Source organism: Manis javanica, chromosome 10, assembly GCF_040802235.1.
Source record: "Manis javanica isolate MJ-LG chromosome 10, MJ_LKY, whole genome shotgun sequence".
Taxonomy (NCBI): Eukaryota; Metazoa; Chordata; class Mammalia; order Pholidota; family Manidae; genus Manis; species Manis javanica.
The window spans coordinates 2,812,561-2,832,056 of record NC_133165.1 but is presented as its reverse complement, the minus strand read 5'-3'; the positions used below and the strand labels follow the sequence as shown (position 1 = coordinate 2,832,056).

Here is a 19,496-nt window from a genome sequence, read left to right as displayed (position 1 = left end):
CCAGGCATTGAGCATGGTCAGGTGCCTGAGAATGCACCAGCTGTAGACCAAAGGGGCCAGGAAATGACTAGCCTGGGTTGTCAGAAGAAAGATCTGGGTTTCTTTCCCTTGTGCAGATAAATTCACATACAGATGCAATTTGGGGCTTACAGATTACAGATAATCAATATTAGCTTCCATTTTCCTATCACTCAGGGGGAAAAAAAGGCCTCCAAAGCACAAACCTACTAGTGAACTGCCCAGAGAAAATGACAAATTATTTTTGGTAAAAATATAAGTAAAAACATACCTCTTCTTGATAGCTGGTCCTATAGGTTCGCTCTAACTCCTGAGCCAGGAAGTTCAGGCTGAACTGATTAATGGGTGGCTTAAAAAAATAATCTTTCATCAGGCTAGAAGAGATGATAAATGCACTTGATCAACATTCAGCACAATCATTGTATTTATTTTATCAGAAGACTGCAATTAGCTACTGAAACACCATTCATTAAGCATGTCACAAAAGCCACTTCTAAAAGTCACTGTGTCAGACATTCTCAGCTGCCCTTTTCGAACGTATCTCTGGAAAATCCTTTATATTTCTAAACACAATCACATTTTATGTTGCACCTCAAGAATCACCATTCAGCATAATTACAGCACACATCATTAGCATCCTGCTTTTGAAAATATCTTCCTAATATCCACGGTTAGAAGACGACAGGTTTTTTTTGTTCTGTGAAAACAATCTCTCCTGAAGGACCAGCAGATCCCTGTACTGAGAGTACTTATGTTGATTTGGTGGCTTCCAGGGATGACAATTCAGAGCTGGCTGTCCTGTCATTCAGAGTACTGACAGTAATTATCATTGTCAAAGCTAACAGGTTGTTAGCACAAACTTGTGTTATACTTAGTGTAATTGTGGTGCTTTTGTCACATATGCAGATTATGTGTGAAACCTGAAAAATGATAAAGCTCAATGATATTAATAGCAGAGAAATCAAACCTGATTTACATGACACTTCCATTCTTTTATGGATTGCTAGCAAATAGTAGTATCCTTTTTTACTGCAGAAAATTACTATGAATTTAAGGGAATGTTAACATGACTTCAGATGGCAAACATAGCCGTGAAGAGTAGTCTCTCTTCCTCATACAATAATGCCTCGAGTTAAATCAGATAAAATAGGTCAAGTACCTGGCATGTGTCTGACACATAGTAGGGTTTACTATATGTACACTTTATGTACTGTTTGTACATTATATGTACTATATGCTCGCTTCTTTGCATCAGAGTAGACTCTCTTTGGGATAAGTGTATAATACCTTACTATGCACTCAGACTCAGAAGAAAGAAGAGCCTGCCCCGTAACGCTGACCTGACCCTCACTGCCCCTTCCCCTCAGGAAGTGTGGACAGATGGAAAAGCAACAAAGTGGCTGTAAGGAGGATGTGCAGTGGCCACATTTTAGCAGTCAAGTGGCAGAATCCACACTGCTCGAAGGTGCACGGTCCCTCTGAGATGAACACTGGAGGCTCCACTTCTGGGAATAGAGAGCAGCCCCTTCTGGACCAATTCTCTCTGATTATAGCAATAAACTCTGGACAAGATATAAAAATGCCTGGAAGACGGTGGTTAAAAAAACACTAGAGATGGACCAAAGCAGGTAATAAATGGAGGAGAGTCACACTAGGAAGGAGGGAACAGCACCAGTTGAACTTCCATTTTTTTCCTTTTTCTTTTTCACCTGAAGACAACCATTAGTCAGCACCATGTGCAGGATGACTAAAACTCAGATAGAAAAGCCACAGTCTTACTGGCTTGGAAAACCAGAAAATAGAGTTTGGGGTACCAACAGATGGAAAATTAGATTGGACCTGCCAGAGAAAGGGAGGATCAGAGAAGCTGTGCCCCAAATTTCGCATTTAAGCTCTGCTCAAATCTTTGGTTGACCTCTGGCATATGCATGTGCACAGCAGACTCCAAGCAGCCTAATTAAGGCTAAAGAACAGTGGCTGCCCACAGAATTTGGTGTTTGAGTTTAGATAAATTAACTGCCTGCTGAAACTAATATGAAATTGACACTCTTCAGAGGAATATAAAAGAATACAGAGTTTATAAGCATCATGCAGTGTGTACAACACAATCCAAAATTACTAGACATACAAAGAAAAGGAAAACAGGATCCAACCCAACAGAAAAACCAATCAATGGAGACCAACCTGAGATTACCAAGAGGGTGGCATTAGTGGTCGGAGTGTACAACGTCAGTAGATACATTACATTGGGACCACTGTAGCATAATGAATGAGATGAAAGAATGGACCTCTATACCTGTAAGATTTTGACATTAAAAGAAAACTGGTACAATTCTTTTAGAGATCAACTCTAAGAAGACTACAGAAATTTAAGTATGCCTATTTGTAAGTCCTAGAGCAGTCAATAAAAGGAAAATAATGTGAATAGTTATGGCTAAAAAGATAATAAATATATTAAAATGGAATTAAAAGGCAAAGATGTTTAGAATGATTAAAAAAGCAATACTCAGAATAGATGGCACTTCAAAGATAAAGACATAGGTAGAAATATATTTTAAAATGAAAAATGATATACCAGGCAAACATAAGAATAAGAAGGGCAGAGTGACTATATTAATATCAGATAAAGCAGTCTTGCAGACAAAGAGGATCTTTCTAGAGATGAAGGGGGACTTTTCAAAATGACAAAGAACCAAATCACCAGGAATATGTAATACTTACAAATGTGTACATACCTAAAAAAGAGCTTCAAAATGCTTGAAACAATTATCAGAACTAAAGAGAGACACAAATCATTCCACAATCATAGTTGGAGATTTTAACACTTTCTCTCAACATTGGTAGAATAACAGACAAAGAAGTAAGTAAAGAGACAGATGATCTGAACAATACTGCCACCCACCTGGACCTAACTGATGTTTATGGATCACAATATCCTAAAAAGGTGGAATATACATTCTTTTCAAGTGCACATGGTATTTCACCAAAACAAACCATAAAGGTAAGGCCATAAATAAGTATCAATAAATGTAAAAGGGCTGAAATCCCATAGAATGTGTCTTTGACTCCAATGACATTAGATCAGACATTAATAACTAACATACCTAAATATTATTCTTCACTAAAAGGAGCCAAGGTTCTTTGGAGAAATGGCTGATTCCTGAGCTGGGGCAGGGAAAATAGAAAATGAGCCTGGAACACTCTGTTGTACTAGAACAGAATGTAAAAAATTGCTCAGAAAAAACAATGGAGTCACTTCAGAAAGACACAGGACCCAGCCTGAAGGCTCCCATTGTCCAGATTCAGGACAACTGGAGCATCAGACTATAATGAGAGCAGTGATGACTTATGTCCTGTTAAATAAAACAGGACTTCATGAGTCCAGGTCGGTAACAGATGAAGTCATAAGTGGGAAGAGGCTGTTCTTTACAGACAAATGCCAAGTGCCAAATAAAAACATGCAGTTGTGCTCAAGCAGGAAAATCACCACTTTGAACCATCATGACAAAGACTGTTTTAGGCAAGAACCATCAATGGAGAGTAAATCTAGCGAAGTCTGATGAGTAACGTTTACTTACATGATCTTAAGTGTCTTCCCACAGACTCCTTATTAGTCACAAGGAGCAAACAATAACTATAGGTTGGAGACATCGGCAACACTTATCTGGTTGATCAAAATTACTATCACTGATGAAGGACAAATGGGCACCTTGTGCCTCTGTATATGACACCTGAGAAGGACACATTATTTCTGTGTATCTGGCCAGAGCTGCATAGCCTGGATGTAATAATGAGAAAACATCATGCTAATCCAACTTCAGGAATATTTTATAAAAGAACAAGGTCTGCATTTAAAAAATGTATCAGTATCATATAAAGAACAGATGAAGAACTATCCCAGATTTAAAAAGACTAAAGAGGCATGAAAAACAGCTAATGCAATACACAGTCCTGGACTGCACCCTATACTAAGGGACGCGCTATTGAGGACATATCAAACCAACTGACAGAACTGGAAAATGATTAGAGAAAATATTGTATCAATGTTACATTTCCTGCATTTGGAAACATAATTTTGTTAAAAAAATCCTTCTTTTTAGGAAATATAGTGTTAAGGGGTAAAGAGCATGATGTATCCAACTTACTGTCAAATGGTTCAGAAAAAAATAAAAGGTAAGTTTCAGATAGGAACAGAGAGAGGAGAATAAAGCAAACATAGAACAGAGTAAAATGTTACATGCTGGTAAACTGGGAAAAACGTATAAAAGGAAATTCTTTGTATTATTATTCATGCAACTTTTCTGTAAGTTTCAAATTAGTTCAAAACCAAGTTCTAACTGACATTGGAAAGTACTGACTAATTCAGGGAAAGGTAAATCTGCCTGCTTGCAAATCTTTCCTTCCAATGCGAGATGTAGTGCTCTTACCTGTCTTCTTTGATAACATCCACAAAATGGGCGTCTGTTTTCTCCCGGATGTTCTTGAATCTCAGTGGAAGGAGAGCTGACTGGTCCAAGCTCACACCTGCCCACCTTCCCTTTTCCTGTAGGATCTCACACAGGGACGTCTGACTGTTGGTGAGCTTCTCCTCTTGGGGAGGACTCAGGAGTCCGTTTTGGGTTTTGGAATTAGGCTCTCCAGAATTCTGCCCATGACAAGGGGGAAGCAGACACAGAGGTGAAGTGTGGGTGTGTGACAGCGCTATTCCACCTTGACCCCTCTGCCACACTGCAGTCCCACAGTGCACAGCACGTTTTGACCTGTACCTTCAAATCTTGGTTCTAATCTGAATGCTCCATCTCTCCACTCATCTGCTTCTCCCCATGCCCCTATTTTGTCAAATCGCACCTAGATGGGTTCAGGCAGCCAGGAAGGTGACATGGTGGGGAAAATGAGTGAGGAGGTGAAGAGAAGGCCAAGGGAAGAGTTAAGGCTCTTGGAGTTTGCTAACCACAGAATCTGCATTCCAGAGGGAATGGTTTGGAGGTAGGGGGAGGTGTGACAATGGATCTGGGGAAGGACACCCAGTGCCATACAATGTGGCTTAATAGAAGGGATGACGGCTATGAACGACATGGGCTGAGCACAAGTCCATTGGCAGATGGCACACTCAGGTTTCTTTGGAGAGTCAGCCTTTATAATAAGCTTTCCTGAAAGGGCTCCCAGGTTTGGTCTGTCTTCTGCTTTCCACTCCACTCTGGGCTTCTCTAAGGAGACTTCCCCTGCAGTCTCCTCACTGCAGGGCCTGTCTTCAGGATGCATCTCATCCTGAAAAATTCCCCTTTCCCTTTGCCCAAGCACATTCTGCCCTGTGCGGAGGCCAGCGCCTAGCCCACAAATCTTCCCCTAACTTCTCTAATTCACATGTCTTTAAACTCTTATGGCCCACCCAGCTTAGCATGTGCTTATTCTATTCACACAGGTTAGTCCTGACCCCCATCCCCTCTTTATTGGTCTATTCAAAACCTGAAGGACGAGAAGGTATGGCATGGTGTCACTGAAGAGGAGTTGTTCTCAGAGCTGAGGAGTGATAAGACAGAAATGCCACCCAGGTGGATGCACCAGGGGAGGAACCACCAGGAACAACAGCCAAGAACTTGTTACCTTGGTGCTGTTTCTATGCTCCTCTTGACAGCCATTTTGAACTGCTCCTCCTTCTGCACCAGCTTCCGATTTGGGAGCAAATGTGATTCCACATGAAGGGCAGGTCTACAAGAAAAACACAGTCCATAGGAACATGCCCAGAAAACATGACCTGATACATACCTAACCAAGTCCACTGCTGTTTCAACTGGATATCACACATAATGGCTGTGACCAAATGGAAGGCTTACTGAACCACACAAGGGGAAGTTAAAAACAAATTGGGAAAATGCAAATGGAAACACGTCCACACACAGACCTGCACGTGAATGCTCACAGCTCAGTGTTACTATCTGTAACAGCCAAAAAGCAGAAACAACTCAAATGTCCATCATGGATGAATGGATCAACAAAATATGTCGATCCCACAGAATAGCCCACAGGATGGAATATTGAGTTGTCAAAAGGAATGAAGTGCTGATAGATGCTACAACATGGATGACCCGTGAAAACATGACGCTAAATGAAAGAAGTCAGACACAAAAGGCCACAACATGATTCCATTTATATATAAATGTCCAAAAGAGGCAAATTCATGGAGACGGAAAGGAGATTAGTGGTTTCTAGGGGTGATGGGAAATAAGGAATGGGGAGGCATCTAATGGATGTGAGGTTTCTTTTTGGAGTGATGAAAATGTTCTAAAATTTACTGTGGAGATGGCTGTACAACCGTGCAAATATTTATACTGTTAACGGTAAAATTTATGGTATATAAATTATATCTCAATAGAGCTATTATTATTAAACAAACTGGCTGCCAATCTACACAAGAACTGAGACAAAGGTGTTGAGCTCTGTGTGATGGTGAGCTGATCTTACAGAGCAGGTTGAATAATCAGGGAGACATGTTTATGGACCTAGGAGTTCTTAGAAGCTTGCAGGAATGAACTAACTTAGAAAAGAGGTGGGACGTGACACTTACAGGCAGAAGAAGAGCAAGGCTCCTGTTTTTCACGAACCAGAGGTCAAACCCCACCTCACTTACTTACTAGTTTGGAGATCCCTGTTCAAATCACTGGCCTCAGTTCTCTCGTTTGTAAAATGAAAGTGGTAACACTTTTCTTGAAGATCGATGGGAAGGATTAAATGAATAATAATGAAGCTATCCTGGCATCATTCCTGGCCTTAATAAATTCACCATTATTATGGCTGTGATCCAGTAAACCAGGAGGTCATTGAGAAAGCAACTAACAGCTTCCAGAGGAGAACAAAAACTGCAGCAGGAGAGATTTATTAGGACTCAAAACCAATTTCCTAGCATAATAAGCATTGTTAAACATTGGAATACATTAAAGGAAGCTAGATATAATTCCAAAATTTAAAAATAAGTATCATTGCGTGCCTAAGGGCAAGGATATGACTCAGACCACATCCTAAGTTAGATTTCAGACCTATCTGTATTAAATAAAAGAAATAAAGATTTTTACAGAGTTGTGTAATTTGGGAATCTGATGTAATGCATAAGTTTGAACATTTGTATTCATTAGAAAAATGAAAATATATATGCCAGAACAGCTGGCCAAATCATCAACCATCATGCCTGAGTAAACAGTAGTACCTACATAAAATTTCCTTGTTGTTGTTTAAATACTATTAATAAGGGCAAGATGTTCTAACTGTTACAACATACAATAAAACTTTTAAAGTACCTTGGTGTTGACTGACTGTTAAGATTCAAACGTGATCCCAGTGAGGACACTGACCATCTAAAAAAAACTCAGCAACCCAATGCTTCACATGCAGAGCTCCCTCCCAGCCCCTCAAGGAGGAGGAAAGTAAATGTGCCCAACTGACACACCCAGCAAGATCCCTAAGGGTGCTTCCTAAGGGGCTGAGAGTAAATGGCTGGTGGTAGTGGTGGAAGCTTTGCTCCTCTAGGGGAACACTGGCCTTTTGGGGGCCAACTGGCAACCCCAGAGGAGTAGTGAATACTTTGGTGCATGGGAATTCTAATCTGAGTCAAACCCTTAGGGCCCAGGGACTTGCACCAATCTCATAAAGATATAATAAAATTGTAAAAAGCTGTTTCTCCAGCCACTGTTTAAATATTAAGCCTAGAGAACTAGAATAACAGAGTGATTAAAGGCACTGGCCTTGAAACCAAACTCATGGACTGAATCCTGGTTCTAACACTTCGTAGGTATGGGAATCACTGAATCCCAGTTTTCTTCTTTTGTGAAATGGGAACATATCTCCCTCTACTGACTTCGTAGAATACTGAATTTAGAAGGGTGATGAGGCCATACCCTAGCCCAGTGGGAGCAGAATTGTGATTGACTGCTGATGTCAGCCATGGGTAAGGGTTGGACGCATGTAAGCATGTATGCATTTATCACACTCCGCTCCACACAGTGCCTGAAATGTTCATGAGTGCTCAATAAATGTTGGCACTTCATATTAAAATGCCTGGTCACTGCTCTCTCTGGTTATGAAGACAGTGCATCTGGTGAGTTAATGTCCTTGATGGCAGAAGGACAGCCTTCCTTGGGAACTCTTGCATCAGTTTGTTTCTAAGTATTTCTCTCTCCTCTAGTACTTTAAGAATTGAGTACTTGAGTAAGTACCATTGCTTCCTATGAGTCCCCAGTGGCACACTGGCTTTACACGTACAGGCACACCCTACTTTTTCAGTCTGCATTTTGTCACTTTGCTTTTATGGAAGACACAGATCAGTACCTGTTTTTGCTAACAGAAAGATATCTGAAGAGGATTTTCGTTTTTACCAAAAAAAGGCAATAGGTAAAAATAGTACTCAGCGTTTGTTCTGCAGCACTGTCAAGCTCCTCCCTGGGGCCACACTCAGTATCTCAACATCAAGCCACCGCAGCTTTAAACTGTCAGTGAGCATCTGTGTTTTTCTCAATTTCTTTTGTGCATCTGTTAACAAGATGTGTCCTAGGGTATCAGAAAACCTTTAAAAGAGGTTATTTTTGGGTCTGGGAACAACTCAAAAAGTTATCTATGTAAGTTCATGTAAGTTGTTTCTTCACTTTACTCCATTTTGGCTTAGAAAAGATTTCATAGGAACACTCTGCTTTCAGATAGTGGGGAAAACCTGTATAAGATATTTTATGCATTTAGAATCAAAAATATGCATAGTAACTATCAAACCTACTGGACACCAGAGGGCACACACCATCTACAAAGGATTCCCTAGATACATATCAAGGCCACAAAGCTTCACTCAGGGCACCCATTCTCTGGAGATCTTGGCTGCACAGGGGTTTGGAAGGCCAGTGGAGACTGGACTGATGTCCAGGGCAGGGTACTAGGGCTAGTGGTCTTTACAGTTGGGCAACTCAAGGCTACATCCTTTGACAAAGACAGGCTCTGTGGCCTGTACCCTGCTGGGATAGCGCTGCAGGTACAGAGGTAAGGTCTTGTGGACCACCCACAAAATGCCTCAGGGAGCAAAGGGCACGGACACACACTGCAGAGCCCACGTGTTCACAACTTGTCTTGAGGACCACTCTCAGGGAGGTCTGTGGACTCAATGAGGTCACATGTCAGGAAGTGGAGGCAGGATCCATGATCAGGAGCCCTAATGGACTGGACAGTGCTCACTGCTCACCCTGCACCCCCACGGCAGCTTTGACCCAGGCATGGAGCCCCAGGGGGCAGCAGGAGAACCAGCTAAGGACGGACTCCAGGTCATCCTGTAGCAAGACAGTTCCAGAAACTTGAAGCACCTGGACCCAGCAGATCGTTTCACTATGTTTTGAAAATGTGGATGTTTATTGTTCTATTTCTTCCTCAGTTATTTTCCTTTTTGTGGGGGAAGTTGTATTGATTAAAACTTCAAATCAAATGAAACCAAAAATCTTGGAGAAATCCATCTGCCATGATGGAGACATTCTTATGTCTCCATTCCCTTCCGATTAGTGGTTGAGAGCCCTTCTGCACCAGCATGCAATGAGGGCAGGTTTGTTTCCCTGCTCCCCCACCCAGAGCAATTTGCCAGCCCCTTTTTAATCTGGGTGAAGACATCTCACAAAATGGTTTTTGCCAAGCATGCAGGTACCTCTGTGAAATGTTTCCAAGCCCACTAAACGTCCATCTCTCCTCCTACTGAGAAGCCCTCACCAGGAAGAGCATTTCAGACTTCAGGGAACTATCTGGGATACCTTCCCACCTGGAAGGCATGCCTGAGCAAGCGACTGGCAGGGAGCAATGCTGGCAGGTACATTAGATAAAAAACGCTGTTATAACAAAAGCTACTGATTTAGAAATGCCTCTGTGCTGAGGACATACCAATGCACAATAATCGGGTCTTTAGCCACGTGATGTCTGCAGTCTGTGTACTCAATCTAATCAAGCCTCATCACTACCGCGAGGCAGGAGTGAGCACACAGGCTCATCAACAGCGGGAGTCAGGATGCAGGGCTCCTGGTCCCTGACCACTGGGCAGCCTCTCTCTGGTCTCCTTTCTCAGCACGACAGGGACCCAGCACCAATCCTAGCACTGTGATCTTCGGCACTGCACTCCCATGAAGGGACCCAGGCAGTTATGACCGGCTCCTGGTTTTTTTTTAAGCAGCACTACTGGCACAATGGCACAAGGGGAAGCTTCATCAAGACCAGGAAAGGTCCCCAAACAGAGGTCTCTGCAGGCTGAGAGGATGCTGGCTATTGCCTGGGGAACTCAAGATCCCTTGGAGAATACCCAAGAGCAAACTGCATTTTCCCAGATTATCTTTGCTCCTTTCTCCAGCGTGGATGTGGGCTTTGGAGGGAAGATTATAGTCATTTCCCTAACACACTCCGGCACATTTGCATTTGCTTTTAACACATTTCAAGGTACACACCCTATGTTCTGTTCCGAATACATGGCACAGGACTATAAAGAAGTTTTTCCTTCAAGGCTATTTCTCTTTACAAGATAAATCATTTTGAAGCCAACAGCTGTCCTTTTTCATAACATTCAAGAGAGGGGGCAGGAAAACCTCTTTTCTGAGAAATTAGAGGGAAACAACATGGCTTTGCCTATTTAGTCTGTGACTCTTTGGCAACTGTCCTGTGACCAGGAGAAGCATCCTTTGTCCCCAAACTTAAATCTCAGGTTGAATGTGGCAGCCAGGGACATGTGCCAGTGACATGCTAGTGACCTGTGCTAGAGATAGTAAATGCAACTGATTGGGGCCTGTTCCAGATTCTAAGCTCTTTGCCTATAGTCCTCATAAGCATCCATAGAGCCGACACTATGTGTAGCCCCATTTTGCACATAAGGAAACTGAGGCAGAGAAAAGAAAGGACTTGCCCAGAGTCACACAGTTAGAAAATGCCAAGGAGAGTTTAAGCCCTGGACCTACCCTTGCAGCTGACATCTCTAGGTGAACAGGAACTGCATACAACATGGGGCAGAAGTCACCCTGGCTACTACATGTCACTGGCGGGCCACCACATAATCATTTAAGCTAGCAGATTAGCACGGGCATGAATACTTCCAAATAGATGATTTCTGTTAACAAAATAAAAGACAGAAATAGAAGCAAAATATTAGAGAAAAAAAGAAGCAGTAGTTGTTACAGAAAAAGAAAGGCATTCCAGAAGCCTTAGAACATCAGACAGCCTGAGAACACTGGAGACACAACAAAGAAGAAACGAAACCAAACCTATACAAATCAGAAACGAGACCGCAAAGTCATGGAGTACAGGGTCCTGAAACCCTGCTCAGACTCCTGAGTCCGGAAGGACCGCTGGGTCTAATGACTGAGGCTGACAAGGCAAGCAGACTGCTACTAGGCTGTGGAAATATCCCATCAGGAAGTCAAAATAAGAAAGTATTTGTTATTTTGGGAAATTTCATTTATGTGCCATATTTTACTATCTGATGATGCCAATTAAATGATGCTGGACATATTTTCCCATTTCAGTTCTTATGTAATACATTACATAAATATAATAAATATATTTGTATTGTATAATTAAAGTAACATATAATAAAAAATGTAATACATATATATATCAAAATTTTAATTTGGGAATAGTGTTAGATTTATGGGGGAGGGGGGAAGGCAGTTCAGAGAGTTCCCATGCCCGCCGCCAGCTTCCCTAATGCTAGCAACTGGCAGTACCCACAGACAGCTCTCTAAGTAACCCCTGAACCCCAGTGCAGCACTGAACTAGAGAACTACATGGACTTCCCAGTGCTTCCCCAGATGTCCCTCCTCTGCTCAGACCCCGCACCCCATTTGGTTTGGCGTCTCCTCCACTCTGTGGCAGGTCCTCAGTCCTTCCTTGTCATCAATGACCTTGTCACTTTTGAAGTAGCCTGGTCAAGGTATTTTATAGACAGCCCTTGAATTTGGATCTGCTTAACACTTTCTCATGAGTCAACTGAAGCTCAGGGTTTGGGAGAAGATCCCCACAGAGGTGATGCACCCCTAGCACATCCCATCGGGGGTCACGACACACTAGTCTTATTGACTGTGATGCTGACCTGCATCTGGTGAGGGGAGCCTGCCATATTCCCCCCCGTTTAGCAACTGCTCTTCTCTTTATAATGAGAAGTATCTGGGGGGATATGCTTGGAGGCCATGCAAATATTCTGTTTCTCCTTAAATTTTACGCACTAATTTTAGAGTTCACTGAGGGACCTGGCCTACAGCGTCATTACTCTGATGTTCTCACAGTGATTCTCTCTTCCTTCTCATTCCTGCTACATCCGTTAGCTGGGATTCCTTTGTAAAGAGGAGTTGTCAGTGTATATGTGATATGCTTTTTCCCAATTGAAGGAAACACATACATGACTACAAATAGATAAAATGTGAAAAGTCCTTTTTTAAAAAAGTTACTTTACATCTACATTTCGGAGCCAGCAGACTATTATTTATTTGTTTTTATAACACCTTTATTGAGATACAATGCACATACCATGCAATTCAGCCATCTAAGAGTATATAGCTCAATGGTTCTTAGTATATTCACAGAATTGTCCAACCATCACCACTACCAATTCAGACCACCATTTACGATAAATACTAATTTAATGTCTAAACTATGTATAGAGATCTACCTCTTCCATTTCTACAATGAACTAAAAGGCCCTCTGCTTTCTTAAACTGAGCCTACTGAGCCCATTTATAATGATGATTTTACATAAAAATAACAAGAAGATAAAAAAAAGTGATCATTCATTAGGAGCCATTAAAAAGTCCCAGCGCTGTCACAGACGGATGGTCTCCAGGGCTAGAGACCTCAAGGGAAAGTATGACTCTTTTAAAAACAAGACAGATCCTCTCTGAATTGCCTCCATGTGGACAAATCTACATCATTAGCCTCATTACTGACTGGAAACATGTAGAAACTCCCCATGAGCAGGGATCTGAATAATAGATTAAGGTCAAACTCACAAAGAGTACCCAGGCAGGTGTATTTCCAATGAAATTCTTCAGCGATGAGCTAAGATAATTGTACAGCTCAAATGGTTCACTGATAAGGACTGATGTGATAAAAAATCATCCACATCTTCGGTTTTCATTTCCTTGTTCTTCATGAAGATGTTAGACCAGGATTTTTGTCAGCCTACGTGGTCTCAATCCAACCATCACCCACTGCATCCGTGGTGATGAGCAGCAGATGTCCACGGCAGAGCTGAGGTCACACTACACAGGCCAAGGCCTCTGCTCTGATGGCATATTTGTGACATGGTTCCATCCCCTACAGCAACGATCAGCTGCAATAACTGAAGAGGCCCCCCAAAGTCAGAACACATGGAGGAGGCAGGACCTCGTGAAAGATCATGATCCTTGCTGGCAAACTGGAACAGTGTCTCTGTCTCCTGCTGCCCGTCTTTACTCCTACCATGTCAACATCCACTTCTCCGAGTGGAGTGAATGAACACGTCCTAGTGTCAACTAAGCTTATACTACAAACCTGGCATTCACGGACATTACTTCAGCTAATCTTCAGCCCGAGAGACTGCCTCATTGACATTGCACCGTGGCTTAGAGCAATTGACAGACTTACTCACAGTCCCAAAGCCAAGGCTTTGAGAAGGAGCCTAGATTTTTAAGTTTTGTCCTTTCCATGGCACTAAATCTGCCCTCTGTGACACTGACACTGAGTCCTTGTCTCCTTTCCCAGCTCCCTTCTCGATTCCTCCTTCCCCAACCCCAAGCCCCAGAGATATCTTTGCAAGGTCAATCTCAGAGAGCTGGGTGTCATGGTGCCAGTAGTCCCTTCTACCCTGATCCCCACCCCATTATACAATGCCAGGGCCTTTCTGGTGAGAAACTTTCAAGGTCAGTCACTCAAGAAGTCAAGGCTTTGGTGTGGGAAGGGTTCCCTTTGACCTCAGGGCCAAGCCCCTGTCCTTTGACAAGGAAACCACTGATTCTTGGTGGGCCATCATAGATAGTATTCAGACTATTTTATGAAATGTGAGGTAAGAATTCTCCAGCTGTGGGGTGTGAGATAACTTACAGACACACAGGACGTATGTATTAGGAGTGAGAAAGAACTGCTTTATAGACATTATCTTGGTTCTCTTTTGTTATACCCAAGCTTCTTAGTTCCGTCCTTCTTAGTCTAGCTTGGCAGAACTATAGCTCTCTGTGTGTCATTAAAGAATTAACTTAAGCTAAAAGAAAGTTGCAGTTATCTACTACATGTGAGACACTGTGCTGGGCACTGGGGAAAGAATATAAGTTATTTAACACACAGGCCCTGCCTGCATGCAAGAACCTATAGGAAGGCACATAAGAAACCTAAATAAACACTGAAGGAGTTAGAGATGGATCAGACGGCCTGATTAGTTAGAGCAGCCATGGAAAATTGCAATGTAGCTGAAGGGCAAAAAGAAGAGTTTATAGGGAAAAAGGAAGTGATGAGCACAGCAGGGTAAGAGGAATAACAGGACCGAGATATGCATGGATTTAGTTGAAGAACAGTTAGTGAACACCTTTTCTCTAATTTCTTGGTTCCTGCATGAAACCTCTTCTAGACAATCATTTCTCCAAAAGGTACAGCTTGAAAAAAAGAGATCTGTGGCCAAAAAGGCCTAAGAATGCTGCATACCACATCCCTTTCTAGAAACCTACCAGTGCATATTAGCTACTAAAGGCTCTGAGAAGTCCTGCAGTGAAGAAACCCTTTCAGTGTTGTTTAACTCAGAATTTCCCAAATTTTCTTGACCACAGAACCCTTTTTCCATACTTGACACCTATTTCCAACCTAGGAAACCACTGCACAAGGGAACATATTTTAGGAAACACTGCCCACAGGCCTCTTCAACTAGGCAGGGCTTCTCGTGCTGGGCAGGGGGCAGGGGGTAGAGGGAAACATGGGGTTAGCAACAGAAATCCGCACAGGAGCAAGGTCTCCCCGGATGAGGCAGTAGCAACAGGAATCACCTGCCAACAGGAAGTGTCAGTGAAGGGCTGGAACAGCGAGGCTGTGATCCCAGCTAATTAGAAAAGCTACCTTAGTGCAGATAACATAAGGCAACAGACCAAGAGCACGTGTGTGAGGCACTGATGGATTTACAGCAGAAATCCCAAAGAGCCTATGAGCAAGCAACTGGCATCCTACATTTTCATTGTTCAAATGCTAGAGGGAAAGACTTATATGTCAGATTTTAATCTATATAATCCTGAAAGCAGACCTCAGTTTTCTGCCTTTCAAGTTCAGGATGCTAGTTCATAATGATTCACTCAGTTACCCAGTGCTTATTATTTCCAAGGCAGTCATGGATTGTTGGGAGTGGGGGCTATGTCCCTTCCCCCACGTCTGAACGCAGCATGGGAAAGCACAAGCTTGAGAGCAACCGGTGCAGTCCTTGGAAGTTATCTGCTCACAAAAACATATCTTGTCCTTGAAGATGGGCCAAGACTCCTCACTCTGAAAATAGGGAGACCTTGAGGATGTGTGAAAACACCTCCCCCGCCCCCAAAACGGCGAACTCCCCGCTTCTCTTCCGGGTCCTCCATCCCCGCCGGCGCCAACTAAGACCCAATCACCCTTCTACACCTCCCCGCCAGAGCCACCTAAGGTCCAATTATCTCCTGACCCACCCCTTACTTGCTACTTGTATAAATTGAGCCTGTAAACAATAAACTGTGCCAGCTTGATCAGACATCCTGTCGTGCTGGTCGTTCTTTGTGTCCCTTGCTTGTCTCATTTCTGCAGGCGTCTCCGGCACACTCCACGTTCGTCCCGCGGGCCGGGACAATGGATCCCTGCTCTCATCCGACCCTCACACCAGGAGCTCAAGGCAGAGGGGGCAGGACTGTGGGAAGGGCTTCAGACTGCAGACCAGGGCTTCTCTCTTCATATTCCCTCCATTCCAGCTGTGAGTCCAAGTGATTCTCACTTTCAGGAATGGCCCTTGTCTCCGATGTCCTATTTTGCCCCCAACACCAACACCATCAAAATACCCTGGAAACCACACTTCAAGATCCAATTCATCTTTCCCTTCTTTTTTTCTTTCTCAAATTCCTTTTGACAAACACGATCAACTTAAAAAAGACCGCAAGATTTTCGAAAACGTTCAGTGATTATTTGGAAAGCTTATACATGGAAATAGAATATGCTGAATAGTTTTTGTCTATCTATTTAAAAATATGATTGTAAATATATATATAAAACTAAAACAAGAAATGTTCTTCCAGGGTGAGCCACTGTCACTGAAATCGGACATACATGGTGAAGTCAGCAGTTGTGCTCTCTAATGGGTAGGGACACACACATAAAAACCGAAATGGGAGACAGAATAACAAATCGTTCATTTCTGGCTCAGAGCTCTATTCCTCTACTTAAATACAGCTCCGTTTAAAGTCTAGAAAAAATAATTCTGCCCCAAATAATGACATGGTATTTGGAAAGCCACGTTTCGGTACCCTCCCCACCACACTTCTTCCCTGACCATGTCAGCGACAGTCTGTGAGGTGAGAGCTCCTCTTTCTGACGCTGCAAAATGGCAGCCCAAGCAAGGAGGCTGTTTCGAAAATGGGTGAGCATTGAGGAAATTTCAGGGGCATCAGCTGTTACGCATGGGCCAAATGGTTCGGGGAGACAATCGAAGGCCCTAACCCCACTGGTTCTCAACCAGGAGTGATGTCACTCTCCTCTGCCCCCCAGGGGACACTGGGCAATGTCTAGAGGCATGCCTGGTTGTCACAATGGGAGGAGAAGGTGCTGCTGGCATCTAGTGAGTGGAGGTCAGGTATGCTGATTAACACCCCACAGGGCCCGGGCTGGTCCCCTGACAAGAGTTACCTGGCCCAAAATGCCGATGTGCTCTGGTGAGGAGACCCTGAACTAAATCAACAAGGCACACAATGAAAATGATGTGTGAGTGCTATCAATCACTCTGACACAATAATTACACAAAGTGATAGGATGAAAGGTACTGCAAATTCTGACCCAGTAACATATCTGGATACCTCAGCTGGTTGCCACATTATGATGCCTGTCAAGCTTAAATACCAACACAGCCTTCAAATCTGTTAATGAATGCAGATAAGAAGTAACATATTGGATTAAAGCTACAACAATACACCATTGCCCTGATTGATATATTATTTTACTGTTTAAGAGCACAAAGCAGTGAGGTGGGACTGTTGTAACTGTCTCTCTCATTTTTTAAAAGAATAGAAACAGCAAATATTTAAACTGCAAAAATAAACACGAGATACCAGTAAGAGAACAAAATCAAATGTGAGAACTGAGGAGCAGCTCTTAACTAGAGTGATATCATATGCGAGGTCCATTGCGCTAATTCCGTGGTAGTTGATCATGACAGACAGGGCACTTGGAGATAGCTGCCAAGAGATCTCCGTCCCCATAATGAGATGCTATAATGTTCCTGGCAAGACTGCATCTAGTCAGTGAGCGACATCACAAGACTCACACCAACAAAATTTAAAATAGTCATAAAGCACTGCATTACAGGAGATGTGGAGTCCTTGAGAAAGTAGTCTCTGAATTAAGATACAAACTACCTCTCCAAGCAAGATTCAAGGAGACACACCTCTGTTTTCATTTATCGTTTGCTTTTAGAAATCCCAAAAGACATCACAGGTTGGAGAAAATGGTAACTCAAGTGAGAAGTGACTTTATGTAGTGTAGAAAGAAAATGAAGGTAGATAATACGTCCAAAAAGCAAAAATGTAAAATGTTGCTAAATTTATACTAGATTTAAAAATCATAAAAACCAAATTGAGGGGCATTCCAAGCTTTCTGCTACAAACCTGCTGTTTATTATTTCATGTGTTCTACTACAGAATTAATATAAAGTTTTAGAAGTAGGAAAAAAAAACTAACCTTTAAGTTATCAAAGGTTTTGACAGTCTGCGCCAAGTCACTGACACTCCCTGGTGATGCTGTCCCCTGTCCCCTAGGACCTGAGGACACCCGTGAGCCGTCAATGACCTCAAAGCCAGAAAGCAAGGCCTCTGAACAGCTGCAATGAGACTCCTTCGCTCTCTGACCCGCTATCAGGTATGTCTTCAAACCTATGGATAAAAATTACAATCAGCACAGATTGAAACCACCGGTGGATGAAATGCAGCTCGGTCTTGCTCTCTACGCAGGACATGCTCCTGAAAAGTTGAGAGTAAAGTGAAAATGTGAATGTCATATTTTACTGACTTCTATGATATTTACAGAGACATGCTGCCTTTGGGAAAACATTTGCCTCCAATACACACCATTTACTCACATTATGTTTTCCTTGAATGATGGTTGCATGTTTTACCTTTGGGGGCTGAAATGAGATTTTAAAAGTTCCTCCATCGAAGGGTCAATGACCTCTTTGTGCAGCAGCAGGGCAGACTGATGGTCGATCCTATGCATTCCTTGGGTTTATTTTGGGCAGTCCAGAACACAGCCCACTTTAGCCATGTCAGGGATTGCAAAACTACCATGGGAAGTGGGACCATCATGTGTATCAACTAGGGTAATTAATACCTCCCTTGATTCAGATTATCAATTTTCTGTTGGATCCAAATACAGCAAGAACATTCAGCTTTTCTCAAGCTGGCAGTCTACATGAATTTTACTTTCACAAAATCATCATTTAAAAAAGTTCATTAAACAGACAATTAACCTACATCTTTACATTTCATATCAAAGGCTGAATTAACACACTAACATACGCTACACTGTTAAGTAGCTGTAACAGGCAGATAGGTCCCGGCTCTGGGTATTCAGAACCTATCTTCTGGGAAAATAATGAGCAGCTTTTCTAGATAAGACTCAAGAAGTTTCTCAAAAAGAAGCAAACCTCATTTAAGGAAATGAACTGTTAGTCCATACTGGAATTTAACCAGACTGAAATGTATTGAAGGGAGTGACAATGTAATTTATCCAATAAACATTTATTTTAGGGCACACATATGCTATACAGGAATATAACATAAAAACAAAGCTGGGTCCCTGTCTTGCAGAGTTTAAGCTCTACCACAGATAGTAATGCAAAGCCATCACAGAAAGACTCAATCAAGAGGTGATCTGTCATTACCATTAGCACACATAATGTGTGGCTGGGGGGCACGGGGAAGGCAGTATTAACACAGAAAAGACAAGTAGTGATTCTATAGCATCTTCCTACACTGATGGACAGTGACTGTAATGGGGTATGTGGTGGGGACTTGATAATGGGGGGAGTCTAGTAACCATGATGTTGCTCATGTAATTGTAGATGAATGATACCGAAAAAAAAAAGAGAGGTGATCTGTCTACACTGCTGACCCACACAGTTTCTTAAATTCAGTATACAGTAAATATTTTAAAATTAATTAATCAAATACACTAGGGGCTACTTAATCTTTAGTCATTCTACAATTACACCATTTCATTATTTATTATTTCTTCATTTCCTCTCCTCATAAAAA

The 19,496-nt window shown here is 42.4% G+C and overlaps 1 protein-coding gene across 9 annotated transcripts in view; it reads right to left on the bottom strand.

Moving 5' to 3' along the window:
• ADCY9 (adenylate cyclase 9) overlaps positions 1-19,496 on the bottom strand; it is a 125,050-nt gene that overhangs the window by 24,870 nt on the left and 80,684 nt on the right. For all 9 annotated transcript variants that reach the window (XR_005060264.2, XR_005060266.2, XR_012121909.1 and 6 more), the window contains exons 3-6: positions 17,926-18,116; positions 5,623-5,727; positions 4,446-4,663; positions 290-392 (exon numbers count right to left, since the gene is read on the bottom strand). Coding sequence is in view for 1 of the 9 variants with exons in the window: in XM_037014462.2 (XP_036870357.2) it covers positions 290-392; positions 4,446-4,663; positions 5,623-5,727; positions 17,926-18,116 (617 nt within the window). In the remaining 8 variants the exon portion in view is untranslated. The remainder of the gene's footprint in view (positions 1-289; positions 393-4,445; positions 4,664-5,622; positions 5,728-17,925; positions 18,117-19,496) is intronic.